At 37.6% G+C, this 27,816-nt stretch overlaps 1 protein-coding gene across 4 annotated transcripts in view; it reads right to left on the bottom strand.

The window, feature by feature from the left end:
• The window catches only part of LOC143239519 (transmembrane protein 184B-like), a 28,454-nt gene extending 6,295 nt beyond the window's left edge, over positions 1–22,159 (bottom strand). The window contains exons 1-6 of one of the 4 annotated variants that reach the window (XM_076480671.1): positions 22,099–22,159; positions 20,669–20,889; positions 7,839–8,001; positions 7,396–7,486; positions 6,647–6,722; positions 6,103–6,194 (exon numbers count right to left, since the gene is read on the bottom strand). In XM_076480671.1, coding sequence (XP_076336786.1) covers positions 6,103–6,194; positions 6,647–6,722; positions 7,396–7,486; positions 7,839–8,001; positions 20,669–20,887 — 641 coding nt within the window. In that variant the 5' untranslated portion in view covers positions 20,888–20,889; positions 22,099–22,159. Of the gene's footprint in view, positions 1–6,102; positions 6,195–6,646; positions 6,723–7,395; positions 7,487–7,838; positions 8,002–20,102; positions 20,115–20,574; positions 20,594–20,668; positions 20,890–21,757; positions 22,002–22,098 lie in introns of those variants that run through there. The other 3 variants (XM_076480669.1, XM_076480672.1, XM_076480673.1) reach the window with 3 other exon arrangements.
• Between the last annotated feature and the right edge of the window lie 5,657 nt (positions 22,160–27,816).

The raw sequence follows: 27,816 nt of genomic DNA, 5'->3' as shown, positions 1-27,816 counted from the left end.
TTCCAATCAGGTGTGTCTGCTTTCCTCAGATGACTCAAAGATAGGTTACAATTGGGGACAGTAATTTACCATGGTGAAATAGGCTGATATGAAGAACCTGCAATGTTATTCAAAGATAAATCCAATTCTTTTAATTGCACCTGGATAAAAAGACTAAAAGTAACAATGGCAGATTTTCTGTTATGAAACAGTGTTCCATTGTGGTTGGAAAAACACGACTCCAGGTAGGATGCTGTAGTAAGGATTGAAGTTTGGAAGCATACATTAGAGACAGTTGCAAATGGTGAATATATAGAGGGGATTCATGAGATTACACATACAGACTTTGCACAGAAGTATAAAAAGCTCCAATGCAAAGCCAAGGCCCCTAGTGATGGACAGGATCCAACATTTTCAGTGCTGAGGTTCTGTCAGAACTATAAACCACAGACCCATAGTCAACTTTGGATCGGACAGGGCACAATAAATTTTAGCATGAAATATCGATATGCTCCCCAAGAAGTAGAAGAGGGACATGTAGAATGTTAAATACTTTTAGACATTTGATACGAAGTTACTTGATGTGCGATATAAAATTTAATTTACAATCAAATACAAGACCTAAGAACTTTGCCTCAGGGACGACAGGAAGTACAACATCATCAAGATAAAGTTCTGGATCTGGGTGGATTCCCAGTTTGTGGCAGAAATGTAGACAAACGGTTTTAGAGAGTGAAAGTTTAAAAACATTTGCCATGGTTCACTTCAGTATCTGGCTGATTGCAGTTTGTAGCTGCTGTTCAATATACCTCATGTTTGATGACTGACATGGAGATGTGAAAGTCATCAACAAAAGGACTGTTTGCATCTTTAGGGGGAGCTGTTCACTGATGGCATTAATCTTTATAATGAAAACTGTGACACTCAGAATACAGCCCTGAGGGACTCCACGTTCCTGTGGGAAAAATGAGGAAGTGTTGAGCCTACACGGACTTAGAATCAGCATTTCATTAAGAACTGCTTGATGAAAATGAGTAAGTTTCCACGCAATCCATATGAGTAGAGGTCTCGTAAGATGCCACATCTCCATGTTGTAATGTAAGCTTGTTATAAATAAAAAAAACAGTAACAAGATGGTGTCGCCTTAAAAAAGCTTCTCTGATTGATGTTTCAAGGTAAATTAAGTGGTCTATCATTGAGCATTGTCTTTGAAACCCACACTGAGTAGGTGAGAGAAGGTTGTTTGATTCAAGAAACCAAACGAGGCGGGCATTGATTATCCTCTCCAAGATCTGACTGAGACAACTTGTCAAAGCAATTTGACAGTAATTTGAAGGAATCGTCGGATCCTTCACAGGTTTCAGAATAGGGAGTATGATAGCTTGCCATCAAGCATCTGGATAGACATTTTCCTGCCATATCTGATTAAAGACAGCTAGGAGAGTAGTAAGGGAGTTCTGAGAAAGGTGGTGTCACATCTCATAATGTATATTATCAGGTCCAACTGATGTATTCCCAGACCGATGAATAGCAAGTTTGAGTTCCATAAGTGTAAGAGGGCAATTGTAGTCATAGGAATGGTCAGTTGAAAAGGACAGAAGCAGATGCTCTGCCTGTGTTTTAATGGTTAAAAGGGAAGGGGATACGTTCGAAGAGCTAGATACACAAGACCAGTCCCCAAGAGTATTGGTAATGCTCTGTGAATCTGCAACTTCATGGCCATCAGATATTAAGTTAGAGAGGGGGGGCAGAAGTATATCTTCCACTCACCCTCTGGATCTTATCCCATATAACTTTTGTGCTGGTGGTTGACAAATTGCTGGAGATGTATTTAATCCAAGATTCCTTCTGGCTTTGACATCTAACTTGCTGATCATGTGCACAAGCTTGCTGAAATGCAATGTGGTTTGAGAGCATGGGGTATCTTCGAAATTTATCCCAAGCACATTTCTGAATTTTTCATGTTATAGAACAGGCAGAATTCCACCAAGGGTGGGAATGCCGTGGGGAATATGTCGAGGTTTTAGGAATGCATCAAGTAGCAGCATGTATAATACTGTTGGTTACATAAGATGGCAGGATCCAGTTCCAGAGAGTAGTGAAATAAGGCCAGTTGGTCTGGACCAACTTCCACCAAGGTACATGGTGATACTGATCACAGCCAATCTCTCATAAGATGATGGGAAAATGATCACTACCTCGTGGATTGATGTCAACCTCCCAGGAAAAGTGAGTGAGTAGCAAAGGAGAACAGACAGAAAGATCTATAACTGTAAATGACTGACTGGGTGCATGAAAATGTGTGTAAGAGCCAAGGTTGTGGTTCAAGAGCATATGCTCTATGGCACGCCCACTCATATCAATACAGGAGCCACCCCAGAAGGGATTATATGCCCATTGAAATCTCCCAAAATTAAAAAGGGGGTTGGCAGTTGCTCAATGAAGGTAGCTAGGTCCGATTGATTATAATGCATTTTAGGTGTAAGGTATAGAGAGCAAATAGTGATGATACAACCCAAGGAGACACAGATGGCTACTGCCTCCAAGGGTGTGGTCAATGACAGGGACCGGGTGGGCACATGCTGATCAACAAGCAATGCAACTCTCCCATGTCCTCGTCCTACACATAGCCTGTCATTCTGGTATAATGAATAGTGGTGGATAGTAACTGTATTTGTAGGCTGTAGAAATGTTTCCTGCAAAGAAAGACACATGGAATGATAAAGTCAAGCAGATCTTTGATATCAGCACATTTGATTGGAAACCTTGACAGTTCCATTGGATTAGTGTGGCCATGTGTAATTATTTCAGAGGAGAAGATGGTAAAGAGTCCTTCTGCTTACAACTTCATTTTTTTTTTTTTTATTGGATGTGGGTCTATTACCCTCTTTGAATCCTGCTCTAGCTCGAATGGTCGAGTCTGAATTCATCTGTACACGTACTAATGATTGAGGGTGCGGATGAGTGGTTTGTTTAATATTTGGGGTATCAAGAGAGGGAGAATCCATGGAAACATCTTGACTCGAAAAAGATGAAGTTCAGCAATGACTGGAAGGTACGGTCAGGAGAGAGAAGGAAGGAGACACTGATTCGTGAACTGTGTTGATTTTGGGAAGTGTTTCATTGCTGGTGAAGATTGTGTAGGGGATAGGGTAAGGTCTGTTTGGACTCCTGTTGTGGTAGCAGAACGGATTATAGCAACATAAGTTCTGAATGGAATAGGTAATAATAATTTCCAAGCCTCTGTGTAAGTGAGCTTGTTAACTATCATGAGACATTGTACATCTTTTTCTTCTACCCATTTAGGGCAAGAGGTAAAATGAGAAGGATGCGTACCATTACAGTTTATACAATGTGGTTCGAGTTGGCATTCGGTGGCATTGTGGTCTTTATCACCACAACATCCACAGGAACCACGTCAAGATTGTTTTGAATGACCAAATCGTTGACAATGGAAACGTCCTACAGGATTTGGAATATAAGGTTGCACCTTACAATTCAGATATCCTGCTTTTATTGTGGTGGGAGGATGTGGTACTGTAAATGTTAGTATTAGAACATTCGTTGGTTCCAGAATTTCATCTTATTGAATGAAGATTTGACGTACTGCTGTGACACCTTGGCTGGCGAGACCTCCAATTCACAGACAGTCCTTAAATCTCTTTCAACTATGACTCCTCTGGAAGCATTCAAAGTGGAATGAGGAGTAACTTCAATGGGTATGTCCCTCCAAGGCCTTTGATGTCAGGACTAGTTTGGAATGCTGTGATGAAGATGTTTCCACTAAGATGTCACCAGAAAGTAGCTTTTTTACTGAATTATGGGAGCCAGCAAGCTTTTCTGAATAAAAACTGGGGACATCTGTCCTAGAGGTTTGTCACTTAAGGAATACACAATTAAGAATCGCATGACAGATTCAAGTGGTGAGTTAGGCTGTACAGATTCATCAATGTGTTATCGTTTTCCAGTAGTTGGGTTTTCTCAATGGTTTCAAGTTGTGTTATTCTTTTTGTTTTAGGAGTATCCATAATAAATAGAAAATTTTTTGGTGCCCATTGACGCCACCCACCATGGAGAACTACAAGGGAACGCACTACAGTGCCTTAAGGGCACTGCAGCGATGCCAGGGTTTCATGAGCAGTATCCCTGAACACCAGTGTCAGACACAATGTCCACATCTCCCGTTGTGGACATCCTATGCTGATACTTAATTGACACGGCCCAAATGAACTAGCCGATTGAACCTGGGGGGGTCACCCAAAGACCGCGCGTTTAGAGGAATTCAAGGCCAAAGTGGTGTGTTAGAGTTGGACCCCTCAACCACCACGATTCTCTCCTCCCCTTCATGGGTTACCATGCAGGCAAACATGCAGGTGGATGTTTAAATCCCAGAGGAGGTAACTGTAAGAACAGAACCTTCTCTGGGAGGTCCCCTCACCACATACAGGAATCAAGGGGGTCGACAATGTTAATCCATTTCATGTATATCTCTAGTTTTGTCAGTACTTCACAATGTTAATCCACTTCATGTGTACCTCTAGTTTTGTCAGTACTTCACAATGTTAATCCACTTCATGTGTACCTCTAGTTTTGTCAGTTCATCACAATGTTAATCCACTTCATGTGTACCTCTAGTTTTGTCAGTACTTCACAATGTTAGTCCACCTCATGTGTACCTCTAGTTTTGTCAGTACTTCACAATATTAAACCACTTCACGTGTACCTCTAGTTTTGTCAGTACTTCACAATGTTAAACCACTTCATGTGTACCTCTAGTTTTGTCAGTACTTCACAATGTTAAACCACTTCATGTGTACCTCTAGTTTTGTCAGTACTTCACAATGTTAAACCACTTCATGTGTACCTCTAATTTTGTCAGTACTTCACAATGTTAATCCACTTCATGTGTACCTCTAGTTTTGTCAGTACTTCACAATATTAAACCACCTCATGTGTACCTCTAGTTTTGTCAGTACTTCACAATATTAAACCACTTCATGTGTACCTCTAGTTTTGTCAGTACTTCACAATGTTAATCCACTTATGTGTACCTCTAGTTTTGTCAGTACTTCACAATGTTAATCCACTTCACGTGTACCTCTAGTTTTGTCAGTACTTCACAATGTTAATCCACTTCACGTGTACCTCTAGTTTTGTCAGTACTTCACAATGTTAATCCACTTCATGTACCTCTAGTTTTGTCAGTACTTCACAATGTTAATCCACTTCACGTGTACCTCTAGTTTTGTCAGTACTTCACAATGTTAATCCACTTCACGTGTACCTCTAGTTTTGTCAGTACTTCACAATGTTAATCCACTTCACGTGTACCTCTAGTTTTGTCAGTACTTCACAATGTTAATCCACTTCACGTGTACCTCTAGTTTTGTCAGTACATCACAATGTTAATCCACTTCACGTGTACCTCTAGTTTTGTCAGTACTTCACAATGTTAATCCACTTCACGTGTACCTCTAGTTTTGTCAGTACTTCACAATGTTAATCCACTTCACGTGTACCTCTAGTTTTGTCAGTACTTCACAATGTTAATCCACTTCACGTGTACCTCTAGTTTTGTCAGTACTTCACAATGTTAATCCACTTCACGTGTACCTCTAGTTTTGTCAGTACTTCACAATGTTAATCCACTTCACGTGTACCTCTAGTTTTGTCAGTACTTCACAATGTTAATCCACTTCACGTGTACCTCTAGTTTTGTCAGTACTTCACAATGTTAATCCACTTCACGTGTACCTCTAGTTTTGTCAGTACTTCACAATGTTAATCCACTTCACGTGTACCTCTAGTTTTGTCAGTACTTCACAATGTTAGTCCACCTCATGTGTACCTCTAGTTGTGTCAGTACTTCACAATGTTAATCCACTTCACGTGTACCTTTAGTTTTGTCAGTACTTCACAATGTTAATCCACTTCACGTGTACCTCTAGTTTTGTCAGTACTTCACAATGTTAATCCACTTCATGTATACTTCTAATTTTGTCAGTTCATCACAATGTTAATCCACCTCATGTATACTTCTAGTTTTGTCAGAACTTCACAATGTTAAACCACTTCATGTGCACCTCTAGTTTCGTCAGCATCTTATATGTTAATATAGTTTACCTCCAATCCCCATCAGAGTATTTTCCAAATGGTTGCAGGATCAACGTTATCACAGACATCAGTGGTTTAACAGCACAGAACTGGAGTGTGGCCTAGGAATATAAGATTAGTATATCAAACTAAAAAACATAGAAGATGAAAAAGTATGTAAAAAAATGGAAGAAACTCCTAAATATTTCTCTTACACTACACAATTATGTTGTACTGCCATGTATCACCTTTTAAAGATATTAGAAAACTACATACAGATTTTATGGGTTCATATTATGTATCTGTTTTGTAATACGTCAAATTCGTAATCACAACATAACCAACAAAATTGCTAAACAATGTACACAATGTACCAAATATGTTAAATATACTTTAACACGAACTGAAAATCAGTTCAATAAATGAAAGATACTACCTATATTTCAACATAAATTCACAGGTTAGTTCTCTGTACATGAACCACTAAAAGTCTGACACTGATAGAAATGAATTATCACAGAATAAAAAACTATAATAACCACCTGTTTACAGAATAAAAAACTATAATAACCACCTGTTTACAGAATCGTAGAAAACCTATGGTGTAGTTCTTCCCAGTTAAGCAACATGTTCCGTATAAGAAACTAGATCTAGGAAGACACAAGAATAGTACTGTATATTCAAGATAAAAGTTTGTTTAAAATAATAAAAACGTTCAACCTTCTAGAATGTGAAAAACATGCATGTTTATTAATATTTATATAATAACAGAAATAAAAGTGTTAAAGTTGTAATACACTTTGTTTATAATTGTTGGGTTTTCTTCACTTATAAAAACAAGTACACAAAAACAAAAAGTACTGTATGTACTCTTTTATTTTCCTAACAGAAAGTTTCTCTAGATGAAACATTTTATAAATACACTTGTCCCTGTAAAAATACAATACATATGCATCTATAGTTACTGAGAATTGTACTAGAGAATGTCATTTGTTGGAAAAAAATACATCAAAATAATTTCTTTAGTAAAACAAGAAATACCTGAAATGTAAAACATTTATAATTTCCATCAATTTATCAACAAAAGTAAATATGAAGCTTTTCATTCTCTATACTGACTGCTCAAAGTTGTAAGTTCTTTTCACAAATACAAATTATTTCCATCAGTTATATAAAAATACAAATAATATATATTTATAGGTAAGCATCTATACGACTCTCTCCTTTTGGGTTTTTGCTGTTATTTATTGGTAAACACCAATACGACTCTCATCTAATGGGTTTTTGCTATTATTTATAGGTAAACACCTATACAACTCTCACCTAATGGGTTTTCCTCTAATTTCAGTCATAATGTTACTTTCTCCTCCAAGATATTCATAGCAGAGACTGAGGAAGTTATAAATCACAAAAGCTGAAAATAATTAAAATAATATTTTATCTGTTCATGTAAATAAACGTTTAATCCAAAACATGTTTAACATATTAATTTACCTCAGTAATTTTTATAAATCGGCAAATAATTAACATTTTATCTGCCAAAAAACATGTATTTATTAACTGGCTTCTTGTAATATATAACAAAATGGTTCTAAAGCTAAAGCTGATTTTTATTCCCAACAAACTGTCAGAGAAATTTAGGTATGATAAAGATACATCTTGTATATTAGTTTTACTTGAAACACACAGATCACAGACCCTAACTACACTACATAAGTGAAAATGAAACCTGTTGGAAAGTATATTTCTATAAATATTGTACTAACCTTCATACCAGTTTCGAACACTGTCAAAGTAAATATAGAAGCTGTCGTGGAAGAAGAGTAGACTCAACCATGAATCAAAAGCATAAATAGGTACAATAAACAAAATCCTTACAATCCATCGCTGTTCACTTGGACAAGAATAATACCTTAGATACTGATAAATCTGTAAGAAGAACATGAAATAAACATGAGGCAATATTCTTAGTGTATATTAACTTCTACATGATCACACTGTGGTTTACCAATACCACAGATGATTAAAATCAAGGTGTATTCTAGAGCTTTTAAAACATTACTGTACGTACGATGGACACAGCCGACGCATTTATAAGACGTTACTGTACGTACGATGGACACAGCAGACGCATTTATAAGACGTTACTGTACGTCACGATGGACACAGCAGGCGCATTTATAAGACGCTACTGCACGCACGATGGACACAGCAGACGATTTATAAGACGCTACTGCACGCACGATGGACACAGCAGACGCATTTATAAGACGCTACTGTGCGTCACGATGGACACAGCAGACGCATTTATAAGACGTTACTGTACGTACGATGGACACAGCAGACGCATTTATAAGACGTTACTGTACGTACGATGGACACAGCAGACGCATTTATAAGACGTTACTGTACGTACGATGGACACAGCAGACGCATTTATAAGACGTTACTGTATGCGTCACGATGGACACAGCAGACGCATTTATAAGGCGTTACTGTGCGTCACGATGGACACAGCAGACGCATTTATAAGACGTTACTGTACGTACGATGGACACAGCAGACGCATTTATAAGACGTTACTGTACGTACGATGGACACAGCAGACGCATTTATAAGACGTTACTGTGCGTCATGGACACAGCAGACGCATTTATAAGACGTTACTGTGCGTCACGATGGACACAGCAGACGCATTTATAAGGCGTTACTGTGCGTCACGATGGACACAGCAGACGCGCATTTATAAGGCGTTACTGTACGTACGATGGACACAGCAGACGCATTTATAAGACGTTACTGTACGTACGATGGACACAGCAGACGCATTTATAAGACGTTACTGTACGTCACGATGGACACAGCAGGCAGCATTTATAAAACGTTACTGTGCGTCGCGATGGACACAGCAGGCGCATTTATAAAACGTTACTGTACGTACGATGGACACAGCAGACGCATTTATAAAACGTTACTGTACGTACGATGGACACAGCAGACGCATTTATAAAACGTTACTGTACGTACGATGGACACAGCAGACGCATTTATAAAACGTACTACTGTGCGTCGATGGACACAGCAGGCGCATTTATAAAACGTTACTGTATGCGTCACGATGGACACAGCAGGCGCATTTATAAAACGTTACTGTGCGTCGATGATGGACACAGCAGACGCATTTATAAAAACGTTACTGTACGTACGATGGACACAGCAGACGCATTTATAAAACGTTACTGTACGTACGATGGACACAGCAGACGCATTTATAAAACGTTACTGTACGTACGATGGACACAGCAGACGCATTTATAAAACGTTACTGTGCGTCACGATGGACACAGCAGGCGCGATTTATAAAAGCGTTACTGTGCGTCACGATGGACACAGCAGACGCATTTATAAAACGCGTTACTGTGCGTCGATGGACACAGCAGGCGCATTTATAAAGCGTTACTGTGCGTCACGATGGACACAGCAGACGCATTTATAAAAAGCGTTACTGTGCGTCACGATGGACACAGCAGGCGCATTTATAAAGCGTTACTGCACGCACGATGGACACAGCAGGCGCATTTATAAAACGTTACTGTACGTACGATGGACACAGCAGACGCATTTATAAAACGTTACTGTACGTACGATGGACACAGCAGACGCATTTATAAAACGTTACTGTACGTACGATGGACACAGCAGACGCATTTATAAAACGTTACTGTACGTACGATGGACACAGCAGACGCATTTATAAAACGTTACTGTACGTACGATGGACACAGCAGACGCATTTATAAAACGTTACTGTGCGTCACGATGGACACAGCAGGCGCATTTATAAAAGCGTTACTGTGCGTCATGGACACAGCAGGCGCATTTATAAAACGTTACTGTGCGTCACGATGGACACAGCAGGCGCATTTATAAAACGTTACTGCACGTCACGATGGACACAGCAGGCGCATTTATAAAACGCGTTACTGTGCGTGCACGCATGGACACAGCAGGCGCATTTATAAAGCGTTACTGTAATGCGTCACGATGGACACAGCAGGCGCATTTATAAAGCGTTACTGTAATGCGTCACGATGGACACAGCAGGCGCATTTATAAAAGCGTTACTGTGCGTCACGATGGACACAGCAGGCGCATTTATAAAGCGTTACTGTACGTCACGATGGACACAGCAGGCGCATTTATAAAACGTTACTGTGCGTCACGATGGACACAGCAGGCGCATTTATAAAACGTTACTGTGCGTCGATGGACACAGCAGACGCATTTATAAAAGGCGTTACTGTGCGTACGCGTCACGATGGACACAGCAGGCGCATTTATAAAACGTTACTGTGCGTCACGATGGACACAGCAGGCGCATTTATAAAACGTTACTGTACGCGTCACGATGGACACAGCAGGCGCATTTATAAAACGTTACTGTGCGTCACGATGGACACAGCAGGCGCATTTATAAAACGTTACTGTGCGTCACGATGGACACAGCAGGCGCATTTATAAAATGGACACAGTTACTGTGCGTCACGATGGACACAGCAGGCGCATTTATAAAACGTTACTGTGCGTCACGATGGACACAGCAGACGCATTTATAAAACGTTACTGTGCGTCACGATGGACACAGCAGGCGCATTTATAAAACGTTACTGTGCGTCACGATGGACACAGCAGGCGCATTTATAAAAGCGTTACTGTGCGTCACGATGGACACAGCAGGCGCATTTATAAAACGTTACTGTGCGTCACGATGGACACAGCAGGCGCATTTATAAAACGTTACTGTGCGTCACGATGGACACAGCAGGCGCATTTATAAAAGCGTTACTGTGCGTCACGATGGACACAGCAGGCGCATTTATAAAACGTTACTGTGCGTCACGATGGACACAGCAGGCGCATTTATAAAGCGTTACTGTGCGCACGATGGACACAGCAGGCGCATTTATAAAACGCGTTACTGTGCGTCACGATGGACACAGCAGGCGCGATGGACATTTATAAAACGTTACTGTGCGTCACGATGGACACAGCAGGCGCATTTATAAAACGTTACTGTGCGTCACGATGGACACAGCAGGCGCATTTATAAAACGTTACTGTGCGTCACGATGGACACAGCAGGCGCATTTATAAAGCGTTACTGTGCGTCACGATGGACACAGCAGGCGATTTATAAAACGCGTTACTGTGCGTCACGATGGACACAGCAGACGTATTTATAAAACGTTACTGTACGTACGATGGTCACAACTGAAGCATTTATAAGACATTACTGTACGTACGATGGTCACAACTGAAGCATTTATAAAACAATATTGTACGTACGATGGTCACAACTGAAGTATTTATAAAACATTACTGTACGTACGATGGTCACAGCCAGTGTATTTATAAAACATTACTGTACATAAGCTTCTAAAACATGTATTGTTCAGTACCTATCACTAAAACTTCATAGTTTGAAATACAATAAATATCTAGTGTTACAGAATTGTAAGAGCATGAAACCCTAATTAAAACAGAAAGTGAAAACTGTTTCAACTGATAAAATTTTGAACTACATGCCCAAAGTCCTTAAACAATTTGTATCAATAAGAATTGGTTGGTTGGTTGATTTGGTGTTTTATAGCACAAATTAGCTAGGCTACCTGCATCGAACACCTGGTAAAAAGTTAAAATTAAAATACATTTAGTAAAATTCAAAAAGTAAAGTAAAACAAAACAAAGTTAAAAAAAAACAACTAGCATAAAATTAATGTTTACATCTAGTTTACAGCAGTAAGAAAAACTACAGTTATACAAATTGTAAAGGACTTTCTGTAGCATAATTGTAATTATCATAACTTGCCAGGAAGACTAACAGGTAAGTTCAATAACCACTGTTAGTCACCTAAAGTTGGCCTTTCCAGTCCTGGTTTTAAGTTATTTGATGTTACGGCCATTTTTTAATTTGAAATCGAACTAGATGTACTTTGATTCTTAAAAGGCAATCACATTAAAAAAGGTCAAATGTATAAATTAAAAAACCTTGAATAGCATTAAAAAGATTAATGGCCTTTAAGAAACTAAAAACATTTCTAATGTGGACAGTGTCACTATCACTAATAGCACTGTCTAACTTTAAAGATAAACCTAGGGACAGAACATGTTTAAAATGGTGCTGTTGTTGAGAGTCGTAATGATGACAAGAAAGTAAAATATAGCTTATTGTGATATGAGTGTTACACAAACTACACACTGGTGCATCAGTTCCACACACAAGAAAACAACGAGTTAAAAAACTGACCAATACGTAGTCTAGTTAGAACAACTTCCTCTTTCTGATCCTTACAGAAGCAAGACTGCCAAAGTTCAATATAGGGTTTTATTTGGAAAAGATTGTTTTCACATTGCTCACTCTAAGTCAAATGCCAGCTCACATGGAGCCAAGCCTTGAATACAGGACCATAGTCAATGTATGGAACAGGCACAGCAGTGATAGTGCCAGAGCAGATAGATTTAGTTGCAGTGTTAGCAACCTGGTTCCAGCAAATACCAACATGACCCAGTCTTCAGAAAAGAGATAGAAGTAGATGTTAAAGAGAAATGGGCCAGTCAGTTTTGAATATCGGCGAGAACAGGGTGTAAACTAACCTGAAGCGATTCAAGAGCCAGTAGAGAACTGAGCGAGTCAGTATAAATCGTGCAGTTTGAGCACTGCTCAGCTTTTATGTGATCCAGGGCAAGAGAAATGGCATATAATTCAGAAGTGAACACAGAAGCTGTAGAGGGGATTCTGTGCACAACCCCCAAACCACACCAAACCATGGCAGAGCCCACAGTCACCTGGTTTTGAACCATCTGTATAAATAGGAATGGAAGGATGGTTTCAAAGATGTTCAGCAAATAATAGACAGTATTTCCAATCGGGAGTGTCTGCTTTTCTCAGATGACTTAAAGTCATATTTGGGAAGTGTAAAAAGCTGTAGTAGGATGAGTTGACCAGTGGATACAGCAATATTATGCAAGGACAGACCCAATTCACCCAACTGCACCTGGATTCAAAGGCCAAAAGGAACAATGGCAGATCATCTGTTCTAAGATGGTATGGCCCACCAAGGAAGCAAAACACAACCACAGGTGGGATGCTCTGGTAAGGAACAAAGTTTCAAAGCATAGAGTAAAGACAGTTGCAAATGGCAGTGGTGCAAAGAAGGTTCGTGAGACTCTACATATAAGCTCTGAACTGAAGAAGTGCGGAAAGCCCCAGTGTAGAGCCCCTTGATGGTGAATAGGATCTAGAATCTTTAAGGCCGATGGTCTGGCAGAGCCATATACCAGTGATCCATAATCTAGTTTTGATCGAATAAGAGCACGATATATCTTTAACATAGAACGTCGATCTGCTCCCCAAGTGGTAGAAAAGAAGACACGGAGGATTTCAGTGCTCTTGTACATTTGACCCATAGCTGCTTCATATGTGGTATAAAGGTCAGCTTACAGTCAAAGACAAGACCCAAGAACTTAATCTCAGGGACCACAGGCAGCTCAACTTCACCAATACAGAGTTCAAGTCAAGAGTAAATACCCCATTGGAAGCAAAAGTGCATGCAAACAGTTTTAGAGAGAAAAGTTAAAGCCATTTGCTGTGGTCCACTTTAATAAATGATTGACAGCAGTCTCTAGCTACCACTCAATATACCAGGCCTGTTTTTGAGGCTTCAGTGCCATGTGGCAGGCAGGATTCCACCACAGATGAGGATATCGTGGAGAATGTGTCAAGGTTTTGGGAATACACTGAGCAGCTGCTTGTATAATACAGTCAGTTAATGCTGCCACACAGTCATCTACTAATGGCTTACAGACAATGGCAAGATCAAGTTCTGTGAGAACAGTGAAAGAGGGCAAGTTTACTTGATCCAGCTTCCACTGGGGCACACGGGTCAGTTGGCATCAACCACAGCCTATTTCTATCCAAATTACAGGAAAATGATCACTGCCTCGTGAATTATTGTCAACCCTTCAAGAAAAATGGAAGAATAATGAAGGGGAGCAATCTTAAAGATCAGTAGCAGTAAAGGACTGACTAGGTGCATGAAAATAAGCACTACTATTGAAAAGAGGAAGGTTGTGATCAGAGAGCATATCCTGTATGGAGCGACCCCCTCCCATTAATATCAGCACTTCCCCAGAGGGGATGATGTCCATTAAAGTCCCTCAGGATTAAAAAGGGAGACAGCAACTGTTTGATGAGAGCACCAAGGTCTGATTGACCATTGGTCTCTCAAGGCAAAAGGTAGAGAGAACAAACAGTGATGGTATTACCCAAGAAACATGGATGGCTACAGCATCCAAGGGTGTGTAGAGTGGCAAAGACAGGGTGGGCACATGCTGATCAACCAACAATGCCACTTCTCCATGCACTTGTCCATCACACAGCCTGTCATTTCTGTACAAAGAAAACTGCCAAAAGGTGACTGTATCGGCAGATTTCAGAAATGTTTCCTGTAAGGAAAGACATACAGGATGGTAGAAAGCAATCAGTGTTTTGATGTCATCCACATTACAACATAAACCTCCACAGTTCCATTGTATCAAGGTAGCCATTTTTATTTATGTGTAGATGAATTTGGTGAAGAACCCTTCTGTTTACAACCACGTCTTTTTTCTTCAATGTCTTTATTTGAGTGAGGTTTTTTCAACCAATTGGATCCTGCTCTGGGTTGATTGGGCAAATCTTTGCTGTTGGAAGAGGATTCCAACAACTGAGGACGTGAACAGATGATTGTTTTGCATCTTAGGGTGGGAGAAGATGTATCCGAGGTAGTTAGTGCCTGTGCCCGGAACCAAAGAAAATGGATCTTGGGATTTGCTTGAATGTATGTAAGGAACAGAGATGGGTGTTGAAGTTGATTCATTATCTTTAATCATGGAGATCAAAAGACTTTTCATTTGGTTTAAGAATGATTCTTTTGGAGGCACAGAGAGATCCCTCTGCACACCCACTGTAGTAGTGGAATGAAGTGCAGCAGCATACATCCGAGATGAAGTGGTGGACAGCAACTTTCGAGCCTTAGATACGTAATGTTATGAATCGTTTTCAAATGCTGCACCTCTTTTACTTCCAACCATTTAGGGCAAGAACAAAAGTAAGACAGGTGAGAGCTATTGCAATTGATGCAATGAGGGTCTATTTCACACTCACAGGCATCATGGTCCTTGCCACTGCAACAAGCACACATTATGGAACCACAACATGACGTCTTGGTGACCAAACTGTTGATGCTGGAAACATCCGAGAAAGTCTGGAATGTATGGCTGCACCTTGCAATTAAGATAACCTGCCTCAATGGTGGGAGATGGATGCAGAGATGTAAATTTATAATGAGGACACTGGTCAGCATCATATATTCACTTTTACAAGTGGGGATACGCCTCACTGCAGAAACTCCTTGGGTGGAGAAACCAGCAAGAATCTCCGACTCTGGGATGTTCTTCAAATCACTCTCAACAATAACTCCTCATGATGAATTCAAAGTAGAATAAGGTGTAAGCTCAATAGGTATATCCCCAATCACTTTTGAATGCAACAGGAGTTCACTGTGTTAAAGATGTTGATGTTCCCACCATGTCACAAGATTGAAGCTTCTTTACTGACTTTGTAGAGCCAGCAAGTCCCTTCTGAATGAAAAAGGGAGACATTTTTTCCTAAAGGTTTGTCAGAAAGAGAATAAAGTGTAAGAAATTCAGGTAGAGCAGGTGATATAGATGTTGAAGATTGCTTCTCAGAATCTTCAAGACGTGGTCGTTTACTTATGGACTGTTTTTTTCACCATTTTATTTTTTATTTAGAGGATCCATAAAAAAAAAAATGAATATTTCAGTGACTACTGACCCCACCCACCATGGAGCACTACAATGCCAAACAAGGCCAGAGTACTACAGTAATGCCAGAGTTTCATGAGCACTATACCCAAATGCCAGCATCAGATACAATGTCCACAACACCTGTTGAGAACATCCAACATTGGTACTTGATTGACCATAGCCCAAGTCGACCAGCCAATTGATCCAAGGAAGACCACCCCAAGGCTGCCCGTCTACAGGAATTTGAGGCCAAAGTGGTGTGTTAGGGTTGTACCCCTCAACCACCAGGATCCTCTCCTCCCCTTCACAGTTCACCACACACAGCAAACACATGGGTGGATGTTTAGATACCAGAGGAGGTAAACTGAAAGAATGAAACCTTCCCAGGGAGGTCCCGTCACCACGTACAGTTGTCCACACTGAGGGGATTGTTATATTATTGTGTCATATTACTGAAACCATCCAAGTTTTCTTGTTTTAATTGGGTATTATTGCATCATAATATCTTACAGTATGTGGAATATTCTAGACTGCAGTCAGGATATACATAAATAATTTAGTTCAACAGTTGAGATGTAGACTATGTTATTGTGAATTTAGTCATAAAGTGTGTATAATGGTAACTTTTAAAGTGAAATTATCACAGATTGTATTGCAATAACAGAATAGAGAAGAAGTATTCCTCTTGTAAACTGCTTTCTGAAGTAACTGAACTAGTCTGCATAAACTATGATGAAAAAGAATTATTTAAAGCTCTTAATACAGTTGTGGTAACCAACAGTACAACCATTTGTATACAAATTTTAATTCCTACAATATAATATTTCAAAACAAGTGGACTCTGTGCTGTTTTTGTTGAAATTTAGTGCCAACAATTCACACTCACCTGTTCTAAAGAATCCAGTTCATACATAAAACCTGACAGTATAGAAGTAATACACTGTATATTACACACAAAGCTTACTTTCTCTTAAAAACTTCTACACACACTATCGTCAAAATAAAGGTACCCTTCACTCCATATTAACCCTATCTCATAATTACTACATGATATAACAATCTCACAGTTTAACAACTGATTTGGAATCTTATGAAAAATGTCAACCTTACTTACCAGGTGGCATGCAACAACTAATGGGCCATTCCATGTCAAATTATCCAGATTTTGGAAAATTTCCAGGTTACCCCTTCAGAATGCCTTGAAAAAATTCACATGTGCTCATCTACCCATATAATGAAAAATTGCCAAAGATTAGATCAATATCTCTAATAGTTTCTGATTTACAGCCCTGTAAACTTTAAGTAATTTTTTCTTGTACTTTTGGCAAATTCATTTTCAGGCAACTTTGGCTGCTTAAAGCTGCAAGAGTAATGGTGGTAGAAGGCTGAAATTTGCTACACTGACTGAATTAATCTCACAGAAGTAAAAAATGGTCTCAAACTAAGTTTATCTCTCTTAGGATTTTCATAGTAAGACTGTAAAATTACCTGAAAACCCTAAATCATAAAAAACATTGGTTTATTTAATAAGCCATAGCTCTAAGATGTAATATGATACAAAGGTGAATTTTGTTTTCAAATTTCCTATAACATATCAGTTGATAAATCAGCAATTGTTGTAACTAAAAGTATGTTAGATCTCCTGTAAAAAAAATGTAGTTGCATGCAACTTTTTATGATTTAGCTAAAAATAGCCCTACTTCAGACCACAGTTTGGCCATGTCATCAGTTATTCAGCCTTTTCAGATTTTTACCATATATTCTTACATCTCTGAATATGATCACAAAAAAATCAGGATGGTGTTCAACCTACTTTTTGAGTTATAATTTTTAAAAGTATCCTCTGTCCATACATTTTTTATTTAAAAACAATTCAGTTCAGGTGTGTTACTGTGTGCAAATATATCAATACAATTTTGAAAAATACCTGTCAGAACTTTATGAATCCCATAGAAATATTCTAACCAGCCTTTCACAATGTTAAATAATGAAGTTGTAAGAAACAAGAAAGAATTAATTCATTTCTGAACAAGTTTATTGGCATAATTAGTTAGATCACATGGCAATGCAAATATATTGTGTGTGCATTACAGATATGGCTGAGTTTAAGATTCATAATATAATAAATATAAAGGTAAATCAGACACAAAAAGCACAGTGCTGCAACAGGGAATAGCTGAGAAAGATTATAGTCACACTAAACTATAATAATCGTGACAATGAAATGTTTCAAAAACTGCTTTGGTGATAAATTAGCCTTAACAACATCAAATAAACATTGCTTTGTTCAGATAGCTTGAATAAATTTCTGAAATTTGAATTTGATTATGTTAAGATCACTTTGACTTAGAACATAGTGGTGAACACTCCTTCCTTGCACAGTAGGTGCACTTATCAGACAAAGAATATGTTGGAAAGGAATCCAGCTTTCATCTTTACGTGACCTTGCAGGCCATGAGAACAGTTCGTTTCTTGATTTCTTCATAAATGACACCAACACATCAGAATGTTCATCTGATCTATCTTTTATGTTTCCCACATACTATTCATGATCGTATATGCATGCCACATATTTCCCTGGCTGATAATTGTCATTGCTATCATTAGACCCTATTTGAGCTGCTGTAGCATCACTTTCACTGCTACTACCAACAGTTACAACTGTGTACACATCATCACCTTCTCATATAGAATGTGTTGGTAGAATAAAGCTAGGATGTGACTTAATACCTGCCACAGTTTTGTATTTTTCATAGCACTCAAGTAGACCAAACTTTACACAATTCTGCAGGACTGATTCCTGATTGACAAGAAAAAAATGAATGCCCTGAATGTGGTCCTTTGCCCAATGTTACATATCACAGACACTTAAATTTGATAATTTATTATTTTACACAACCTTGATTTTTTTGAAGATCATGTTCAGAGATATAAGAATATATGGTAAAGGCTGATTAGAATATTTCAATGGGATTCATAAATTATTTTAAAATTGTATGGATATGTTTGTTCACAGTAACACACCTGAATTGAAGTTTTTTGTCAAGTAAACAACGTATGGACAGAGGATACTTTAAAATTATTACTCAAAAGTAGGTTGAACACCATCCTGATTGTTTTGTATATCATATTCAGGGATGTAAGAATATATGGTAAAAATCTGAAAAGGCTGAATAACTGGTGACATAATTAAACTGTAGCCAGAATTATGGCTATTTTTAGCTAAATCATAAAAAGTTGTATGCAACTACATTTTTTACAGAAGATCTAATAGACTTTTAATTACAACAATTGCTGATTTATCAACTGATATGTTATAGGAAATTTGAAAACAAAATTCACCTTTGTATCATATTACATCTTAGAGCTAAGGCTTATTAAATAAACCAGTTTTTTTTTATGATTTTGGGTTTTCAGGTGATTTTACTGCCTCACTATGAAAATCCTAAGAGAGATAAACTTGATTTTAGACCATTTTTGAATTCTACGGGATTAATTCGGTCAGTGTAACAAATTTCAGCCTTCTACCACCATTACTCTTGCAGCTTTAAGCAACCAAAGTTGCCCGAAAATGAATTCACCAAATATAAAAACAAATTAACTAAATTTTACAGGGCTGTAAATCAGAAACTCTTAGAGATATTGATCTAACCTTTGGAAATTTTTCATTATATGGGTAGATGAGCACATGTGAATTTTTCAAGGCATTCTGAAGGGGTCACCTGCAGCCCCCTGGATGATTTGACATCGAATGACCCTAATTATCCTGAACGTCAACCTTACTCAACTGGTGACGCGTGACAACCAATGATACTCAATGTCAACCCTACTCACCTGGTGACACGTGACAACCAATGATACTCAATGTCAACCCTACTCACCTGGTGACACGTGACAACCAATGATACTCATTGTCAACCCTACTCACCTGGTGACACGTGACAACCAATTATACTCATTGTCAACCCTACTCACCTGGTGACACGTGACAACCAATTATACTCATTGTCAACCCTACTCACCTGGTGACACGTGACAACCAATTATACTCATTGTCAACCCTACTCACCTGGTGACACGTGACAACCAATGATACTCATTGTCAACCATACTCACCTGTTGACACGTGACAACCAATGATACTCAATGTCAACCCTACTCACCTGGTGACACGTAACAACCAATGATACTCAATGTCAACCCTACTCACCTGGTGACACGCGTGACAACCAATGATACTCAATGTCAACCCTACTCACCTGGTGACGCGTGACAACCAATGATACTCATTGTCAACCCTACTCACCTGGTGACGCGTGACAACCAATGATACTCATTGTCAACCCTACTCACCTGGTGACACGTGACAACCAATGATACTCATTGTCAACCCTACTCACCTGGTGACACGTGACAACCAATGATACTCATTGTCAACCATACTCACCTGGTGACACGTGACAACCAATGATACTCATTGTCAACCATACTCACCTGGTGACACGTGACAACCAATGATACTCATTGTCAACCCTACTCACCTGGTGACACGTGACAACCAATGATACTCAATGTCAACCCTACTCACCTGGTGACACGTGACAACCAATGATACTCAATGTCAACCCTACTCACCTGGTGACACGTAACAACTAATGATACTCAATGTCAACCCTACTCACCTGGTGACACGTGACAACCAATGATACTCAATGTCAACCCTACTCACCTGGTGACACGTAACAACTAATGCTGCCCACACAAAAGCTCCTGAAATAGCTTGAGCTGCTGCAGTTTGTAAAAAGATGGGTGGAATTTCTTCAAAGCTTCCATTTGTTCCATTTGTATCAATATCTATTGGAATACCATGGTCATTAACTGTGAAGATACTTGTCAGGAGTTCTGTGTCTGTTGAATAAGAGCTGCTCTCCTCCTCCGTACTATTCATCACTAAATATTAGCAGAAGAGGAAACATTCACACTATAAACCACAAAAACTTATGGAGCTTTAAATGTACGGTTATACACGTTAGCCCTCAAAATTATTCTCAGTACACTTTTCTATAATGATGAGTAAACTTGTGGTGGTGTGAACAACTACACTGTTACCTCTTCATTTTCAAGTTTCTCTGTACACTATTAAGTTAGTGTTAGGGGCCCAAAGGTTGTTAAATGCTTTAATTGCAATTAGCATGATAAGATTTAATGTTTAAGAAAAAACAAAGTTTTTCTTTTATCTGTATTATCTTAATTCTAAGTAAAAAAAAATTCAATTACAGAAAAATATTACAAAAATATGTCAATCAATAGAGATTTATAAAGCACATTAATTTACCATTTTGTTTTATGATACAGACTGTATTACAACCAATGTATTACATTCACGTAACATATGTCAAACACTAAGTTTTATAATAGTGGACTGCTTTATAAATATTCATTTTAAACTTTATTTAATATTTAAACTAAATTTAATAAATACTCGTTTGTTTGTTTTTAGGAAAGTGCTCCTAATTATACGTGTTAAAATGACAAAGACAGAGCAAGCTAACCTACTAAAGACAAATAGAATGTGTAAATTCTTATCACGAATGTAAACTTTTAACACAATTTCGAAACAATCTTTTCTATATCCTACATAAGCTTCTCATTAATTTGTAAACTCTTACAAACTGCTGTTAAAATTTAAACTCAAAATAAGGAATGCTATTAACTAGCCTTATCCAACTCGAATGCAATGTCACACAAACACATTATCGTAAATAGTTTATTACATACTATACTAAAGCCTTTAATTTTAACTTAGGCGTAGGTTCACCTTGGCTTTCCCGAGGCAATCTCTGGAGTAAACTACCAATAAATTAATAACAGTAAATTTAGCTTCTGAAAGTGTTAATTTTCGACTCATCCAATGAAGTTCTTAATCCCAGACAAACTCACAAATGAGTATTTTACAAAAATAAAGTTTAACCAAAAACCTTCAAACTAATATACGTTACACACAACATACGTACACCACACATATCTAAATAAAAAAACACGAAAAAGATAACATAAGTTACGAAAGTCCATTACGTCAGCACTTTAACAGAATAGCACAATTCTTAATAAAAATATAAATATACAAATAAAAACTTTACATGTTTACTCAACCATTACCTTCTACGAAAACGCATCACAGAATATGCAAGATTAGGTTACTTTCCTATTCGTTAGAATCATTCTACAAATTAGAATGTCAAACATCCATATAAAAATTGCTGTTATTCATAACTTCTAAATATGGTTTAGAAATTTCTGTACTTTGCTTCTTATTTAAAAAAAATTAGTATTTCAATTAATAATTCATAATACTTCTAGTACAACTATAAATAATATGGGAATACTTTCTTAATAAGCCAATTAATAGCACCTAGATACATCCCAACATCAGGACCCCCCCCCCGCAGTGGCTCAGCGGTATGTCTGCAGACTTACAACGCTCAAATCCGGGTTTCGATACCCGGAATGGGCAGAGTACAGATAGCACATTGTGTAGCTTTGTGCTTAATTCAAAATAACAACAACCCAACGTTAGAAATTAAAGCATGTTTAGAAAACCTAGACAGGAGACTTTTGATACTTTCCACCGAAAACAAGAAAAAACAACCCAAAGCAACCAACAGAAAGAAAACAGCTTCGGCAATTCTATTGGCATCCAACAGCCAAACTTCCCAGGAAGAATCAAAAATTAATATTTTCCAGAAATACCTAAATACAACATCTTAAACGACTTTTTCAAAGAATATTCTCACAAAACCATGAACATAATTTCACAAAACAAAAAACTAACAAACAACCTTACAAAAAGAAACATTAATTCCATTAAAAACCTAAAACAAGACAAAAATATTAAAATTCTAAAAGCAGATAAAGGAAACGCTATAGTCATAATGAACACGAATGAATGCATCCAAAAAATGAAGAACATCCTTTCAGACACAAACAAATTTAAACCAATACACACATATCCAACAAAGACACACGAAACGCAACTAAACAGATAACTTCTAAAATTGAAAAAAAGCCAACACAATTTATTCCTACCTACGCAAGACCGACTCACACTCACCACAAATACACGGCATCTCCAAACCTCATAAACCAGATTGTCCACTACGACCAATAATGTCCACATATAAATAATTTAATTACAATCTTGGTAAATACATAGCATGGGCATTCTCCAAATATGTAACATCAGCCAGCTCATTCATCAAAGACTCCTTTAATTTCAAATCTAACCTTAATCAACTTAATAATAAAACCTTAATGGCCAGTTTCAATGTCATATACCTCTTTACAGAAGTTCCACCCACTGAAGCTTGCAAGATATCCTTAGAACTCTATATCCGAGACCCTAACCCATCAATAGACATTCCCAGCAACTCTCATAGAATTCACCACAATGAAAACAAACTTCATGTTCAACAATCACAACTATATACAAACAAATGGCCTAAGCATGGACAATCCAGTATCACCAGTTCTAGCCAATAATTTTATTACATAAGTTGAATGACAAGCAATTAACACAGCATTACATCCACCACTATACTGGTACAGATATGTGGATGACATGATTGCAGGATTCACTTCTACAGAACACACACTTAATTTTTTCAATCACATTAACTCTATACATCCCAACATTAACTTCACAAGTGAACAGGAAAAAATTTACCTCAAAATTACAGGAAACGATACACAATTCAAAACAGAAATCCACCGAAAAATCAACATACTGAACTATAAATTCCTTGGGATTCGGCCTGGCATGGCCAAGCGTGTTAAGTCATACGACTCGTAATCTGAGGGTCGCGGGTTTGCATAACCTTTCCTATTCCACTTAGTGTTTCTGATTGTAACTGGTATTAGCATTTATTCATGTTATATAACATCAATTTCCTGACCAATGTGCATAAACATATGAATACGGACATCAAAGTGTCATAAAAATAAAGCCTGAAGTTCAGGATGTTCGTTCACCTTTGCATTTGCTTTTATTTCAATATACATTAATTTTGCAAATAAGAAAGAAAGTGAGCAGTTATATGGGTTTGTTATTTTGTTTCGTCAGTTTCTAGCCTTGTATTACTACCAAGAGTATATTCCATTAATCAACCATCTAGAACTTGTAAGCTAATTTAATTAAATACATTAATCGAACTCCGGTAATAAATCACTTAATTATTTCCTAGTTGTTCACTCAGTCACTTCAATAGTTTCAGTCGTCAAATAATTTTAATTTTCAGAAACTTTATTTACTGAAATATAGATGTCACTTTCATCAAGAAACAACTGTACCTGAATGGTGTCATTTATTCAATGATTTTTGTACATTTCCTTGGGAATCTAATTCACGAAAGACCTATAGATAACTACCGTTCAGTGCAAGCTAAATCACGTCTCTCTCAGCTACTTGAATTTTGTTTATATTGTCTTTATTATACTTAATTTTTATATTTAATACTTTATACAAGGCTTTTTTCTGGCGTTAACAATCTATTTGACGATCTTTTATGAAATAAAGCTCAGATGGATCCGTGAGCATCCTACCAACAGAGGTAAGAAATTTTATCAGCATATAGACTGTTTGGTATATAATCTCAACATGAGTCTTTAAAGTGTAAGTACAGTAAACACGTTGGTTCCCAAGCTTATTTTGCTTATATTTTCCTGGATCCCACTAGTCATTTCACAATTACTTTTTTTTTAGGAATAGTGTGTATAGCCGTTGTGTTCCAACCAATTAGTAACCCTATTAAAAGAAAATAGAGCACGACTCACCTGTGGGTAGTATGTGTCTCACTGGAAAACTATCTCGACCCACAGGTGGGTTGTGTGGGAGTCAACGTGTTCAAATCTTAGAGCTTTTAACGTGATGTATCTAAGCTAAGAAAAAAGTGGATCCTTCTTCAGAGCAAAACACTCAGCTAAATAGGGTACAACTACGATTCAAATACGTATATGAGTGAGTATAAATCAAGCATCTGCGTGTTTAAAAAGTGTAAAATAACACGCTCAACTGAGAAAAAAAAACTATCGGAAAGATGGCTCGTGTATGCGTAACATACTTGTCGAACCAAACCCAAATTTTTAAACATCACATGCTCACTTTGAATATAATAAATCATTCTACTGACTCTTTCCAATAATTCAGGCTTCGCTCCTAATCATGAAACGAAACGCTACACCCTCTGTTGATGTTTTACCATTTCTACGTCACCCTACAAGTGCATATATATGTGCGTGTATTGTTTTTTCACTTGCTCTCTAATACCGAATGTCATAACTTGGTAAATGTTTAATTATTCCTACTTTTTGGTGAACAAAGCTGGTACTTCTTGATGACGAGAAATCCACTTGAAATAAAAATATATCTCGAAACGATTGGTATGGGTATTAACACTTTTATTGATAAGGAAGGAATAACAGCTTAACCTGAAGATGACCTGGAAAGGTCGAAATGTTGTTCCCTCCTTATCAATAAAAGTTCTGAGATACAAAGCTGGTAGTTGTTTAATCCTACTTCTTTGTGCCAAGCTCGTGTTTTAGTACCATGACTTTCTATTCGTAAAAAATTGTGTTTGTTTTTATTAATTTGCTCATTGACTTGACAAGGAGGTTTATGTTGTTCTTTCAACCTGATCTTCAAGTTACGTTCTGTTTCACCAATGTAAAAGGCTGGACAAATGTTACACTGTATTTTGTAAATGTTTTCTGATGATGTGGGCTGGTTATACATGTTTCTTTTATCTTTTTGTTCCAGGAATTAAAATTAAGCAAGGTGTTAAGGTTATATTTATGTGGTAATCTTTATCATGAAAGAAAATTGTAATTTTCATGGGTAGTTAAACTTGTGAGGTTACTGAAAAGGCTCATATCTTTTTCGTTTTTTTGCGAAGATCTCAGTTGTTTATACGAACGTTCTCTTCGATACGTTTAATCTTTAGACTGGGCTGAAGATTCACTTTTATTTTCAGGATGGTTGGCGTCAATGTTTCTGCTTTGCAATTTTCTAAAAGGTAGAATTTAACATTACATTCTTCAATTTCATTTTGTTTTGGTGATAAAATAAAGTTCTTCTTTCCTCTCTTGCCATAACATACGCGGATTTTACGGTACAGCTTAGGTAGGTTCTTTAATGGTAACATTAGGCTTAACTCGTGATGACGAGAAACCCATTTGAAGTCAAAATGTATCTCTCCTTCATTAGTAAAAGTGTTAATAGCAATACAAGTCGTCTTGAGATACATATTAGGTTTACAACTTTGATTTGAAAAGATTAAAGATGTAAATCCTTGCTGTTCCTTGTTGTCTTTTTTGTAGTTGTGGCCTTAACTAATGCTTAGGCCTATATATGTATTGACGTAAGACCAATATGATAGGAAAGTTGGTCGTAAGACACAGCGGATATAAAATTGTATAAATAAAACTGATTTTCGGCTGTTAAAGTTATCATACATAATATTCATAATAAAGTCAACGAATTGAATTCTCTATATCACAACTCAATGATGAATTTAAAATCTAAGAAACTCACTGATCTTAAACATGGGTAGGATGAGAAATTTTTATCTGTCTGAAAACGTAAAAAAGTTGCCACACATTAGCCATGATGATCTAACAGCGGACACATCACCCATTTCTGTGGTTGAAATACGCTAGAACCTATACCTAAAGGAAACTAAAATCTCTATTCTAAAGAAAGGCTTAATTTTTGAAAATTGATGTAAATTATTTCAGTACTAAACACCAAGTCAAAGACTTTCTCTTTTTTACCGTTTACGTCTTCAAGTGTATTTTAACACTTCAACTACAGATCACTCAAGACACGGCCCGGTATGGCCTAGTGGTTAGAGTGCTTGACTCGCAATTTGAGAGTCGCAGGTTCGGATCCCCGTCACACCGAAGATGCTCACCCTTTCAACCGTGGGGGCGATCTAATGTGACGGTCAGTCCCATTATTCGTTGGTAAAGGAGTAGTCCAAGAGTTGATGGTGAGTGGTGATGACTAGGCTGCCTTCTCTCTCTATTCTTACACTGCTAAATTAGGAATGGCTAGCGAAGATAGCTCTCGTGAAGCTTTGCGTGAAATTAAAAAAAAACAACTCAAAACAAGAAATAGCCACAGAAACCAACCAACACGTGGACTCCCCCACCTGTATTATTTGTAACAACTTGATCACGTATACGTTGGAGAAACTAGCCGAATGGTCGCTGCAGGTGCACAAGAACACTTCTTGGTTAAAGACTAAGATGAAACTGAGCTCAGAACTTCAACAAAACTGATCACTCAGTATCTGGAGTACACAAAACTGATCAGTCAGTATTTGGAGTACAAAAAATGATCCGGTAGTAACTTAAATGCACAAAACTGATCAGTTAGTATCTGGAGTACACAAAACTGATCAGTTAGTAACTTAAGTACACAAAACTGATCAGTCACTATCTGGAGTACACAAAACTGATCAGTTAATAACTTAAGTGCACAAAACTGATCATTTAGTATCTGGAGTACACAAAACTGATCAGTTAATAACTTAAGTACACAAAACTGATCAATTAGTATCTGAGGTACACAAAACTGATCAATTAGTAACTTAAGTACACAAAACTGATCAGTTAGTATCTGGAGTACACAAAACTGATCAGTTAATAACTTAAGTGCACAAAACTGATCAGTTAGTATCTGGAGTACACAAAACTCATCAGTCAGTGTCTGGAGTACAAAAAATTAATCAGTCAGTATTTTGAATACATAAAAGTACCACAATCGTAAACAAATTAATTTCTAAAATGGAATGTTTAAGTCTTTAGTGTATTTTTATCATT

Source organism: Tachypleus tridentatus, chromosome 13, assembly GCF_004210375.1.
Source record: "Tachypleus tridentatus isolate NWPU-2018 chromosome 13, ASM421037v1, whole genome shotgun sequence".
Classification (NCBI taxonomy): domain Eukaryota; kingdom Metazoa; phylum Arthropoda; class Merostomata; order Xiphosura; family Limulidae; genus Tachypleus; species Tachypleus tridentatus.
This window is presented reverse-complemented; position numbering and strand designations above follow the sequence as displayed.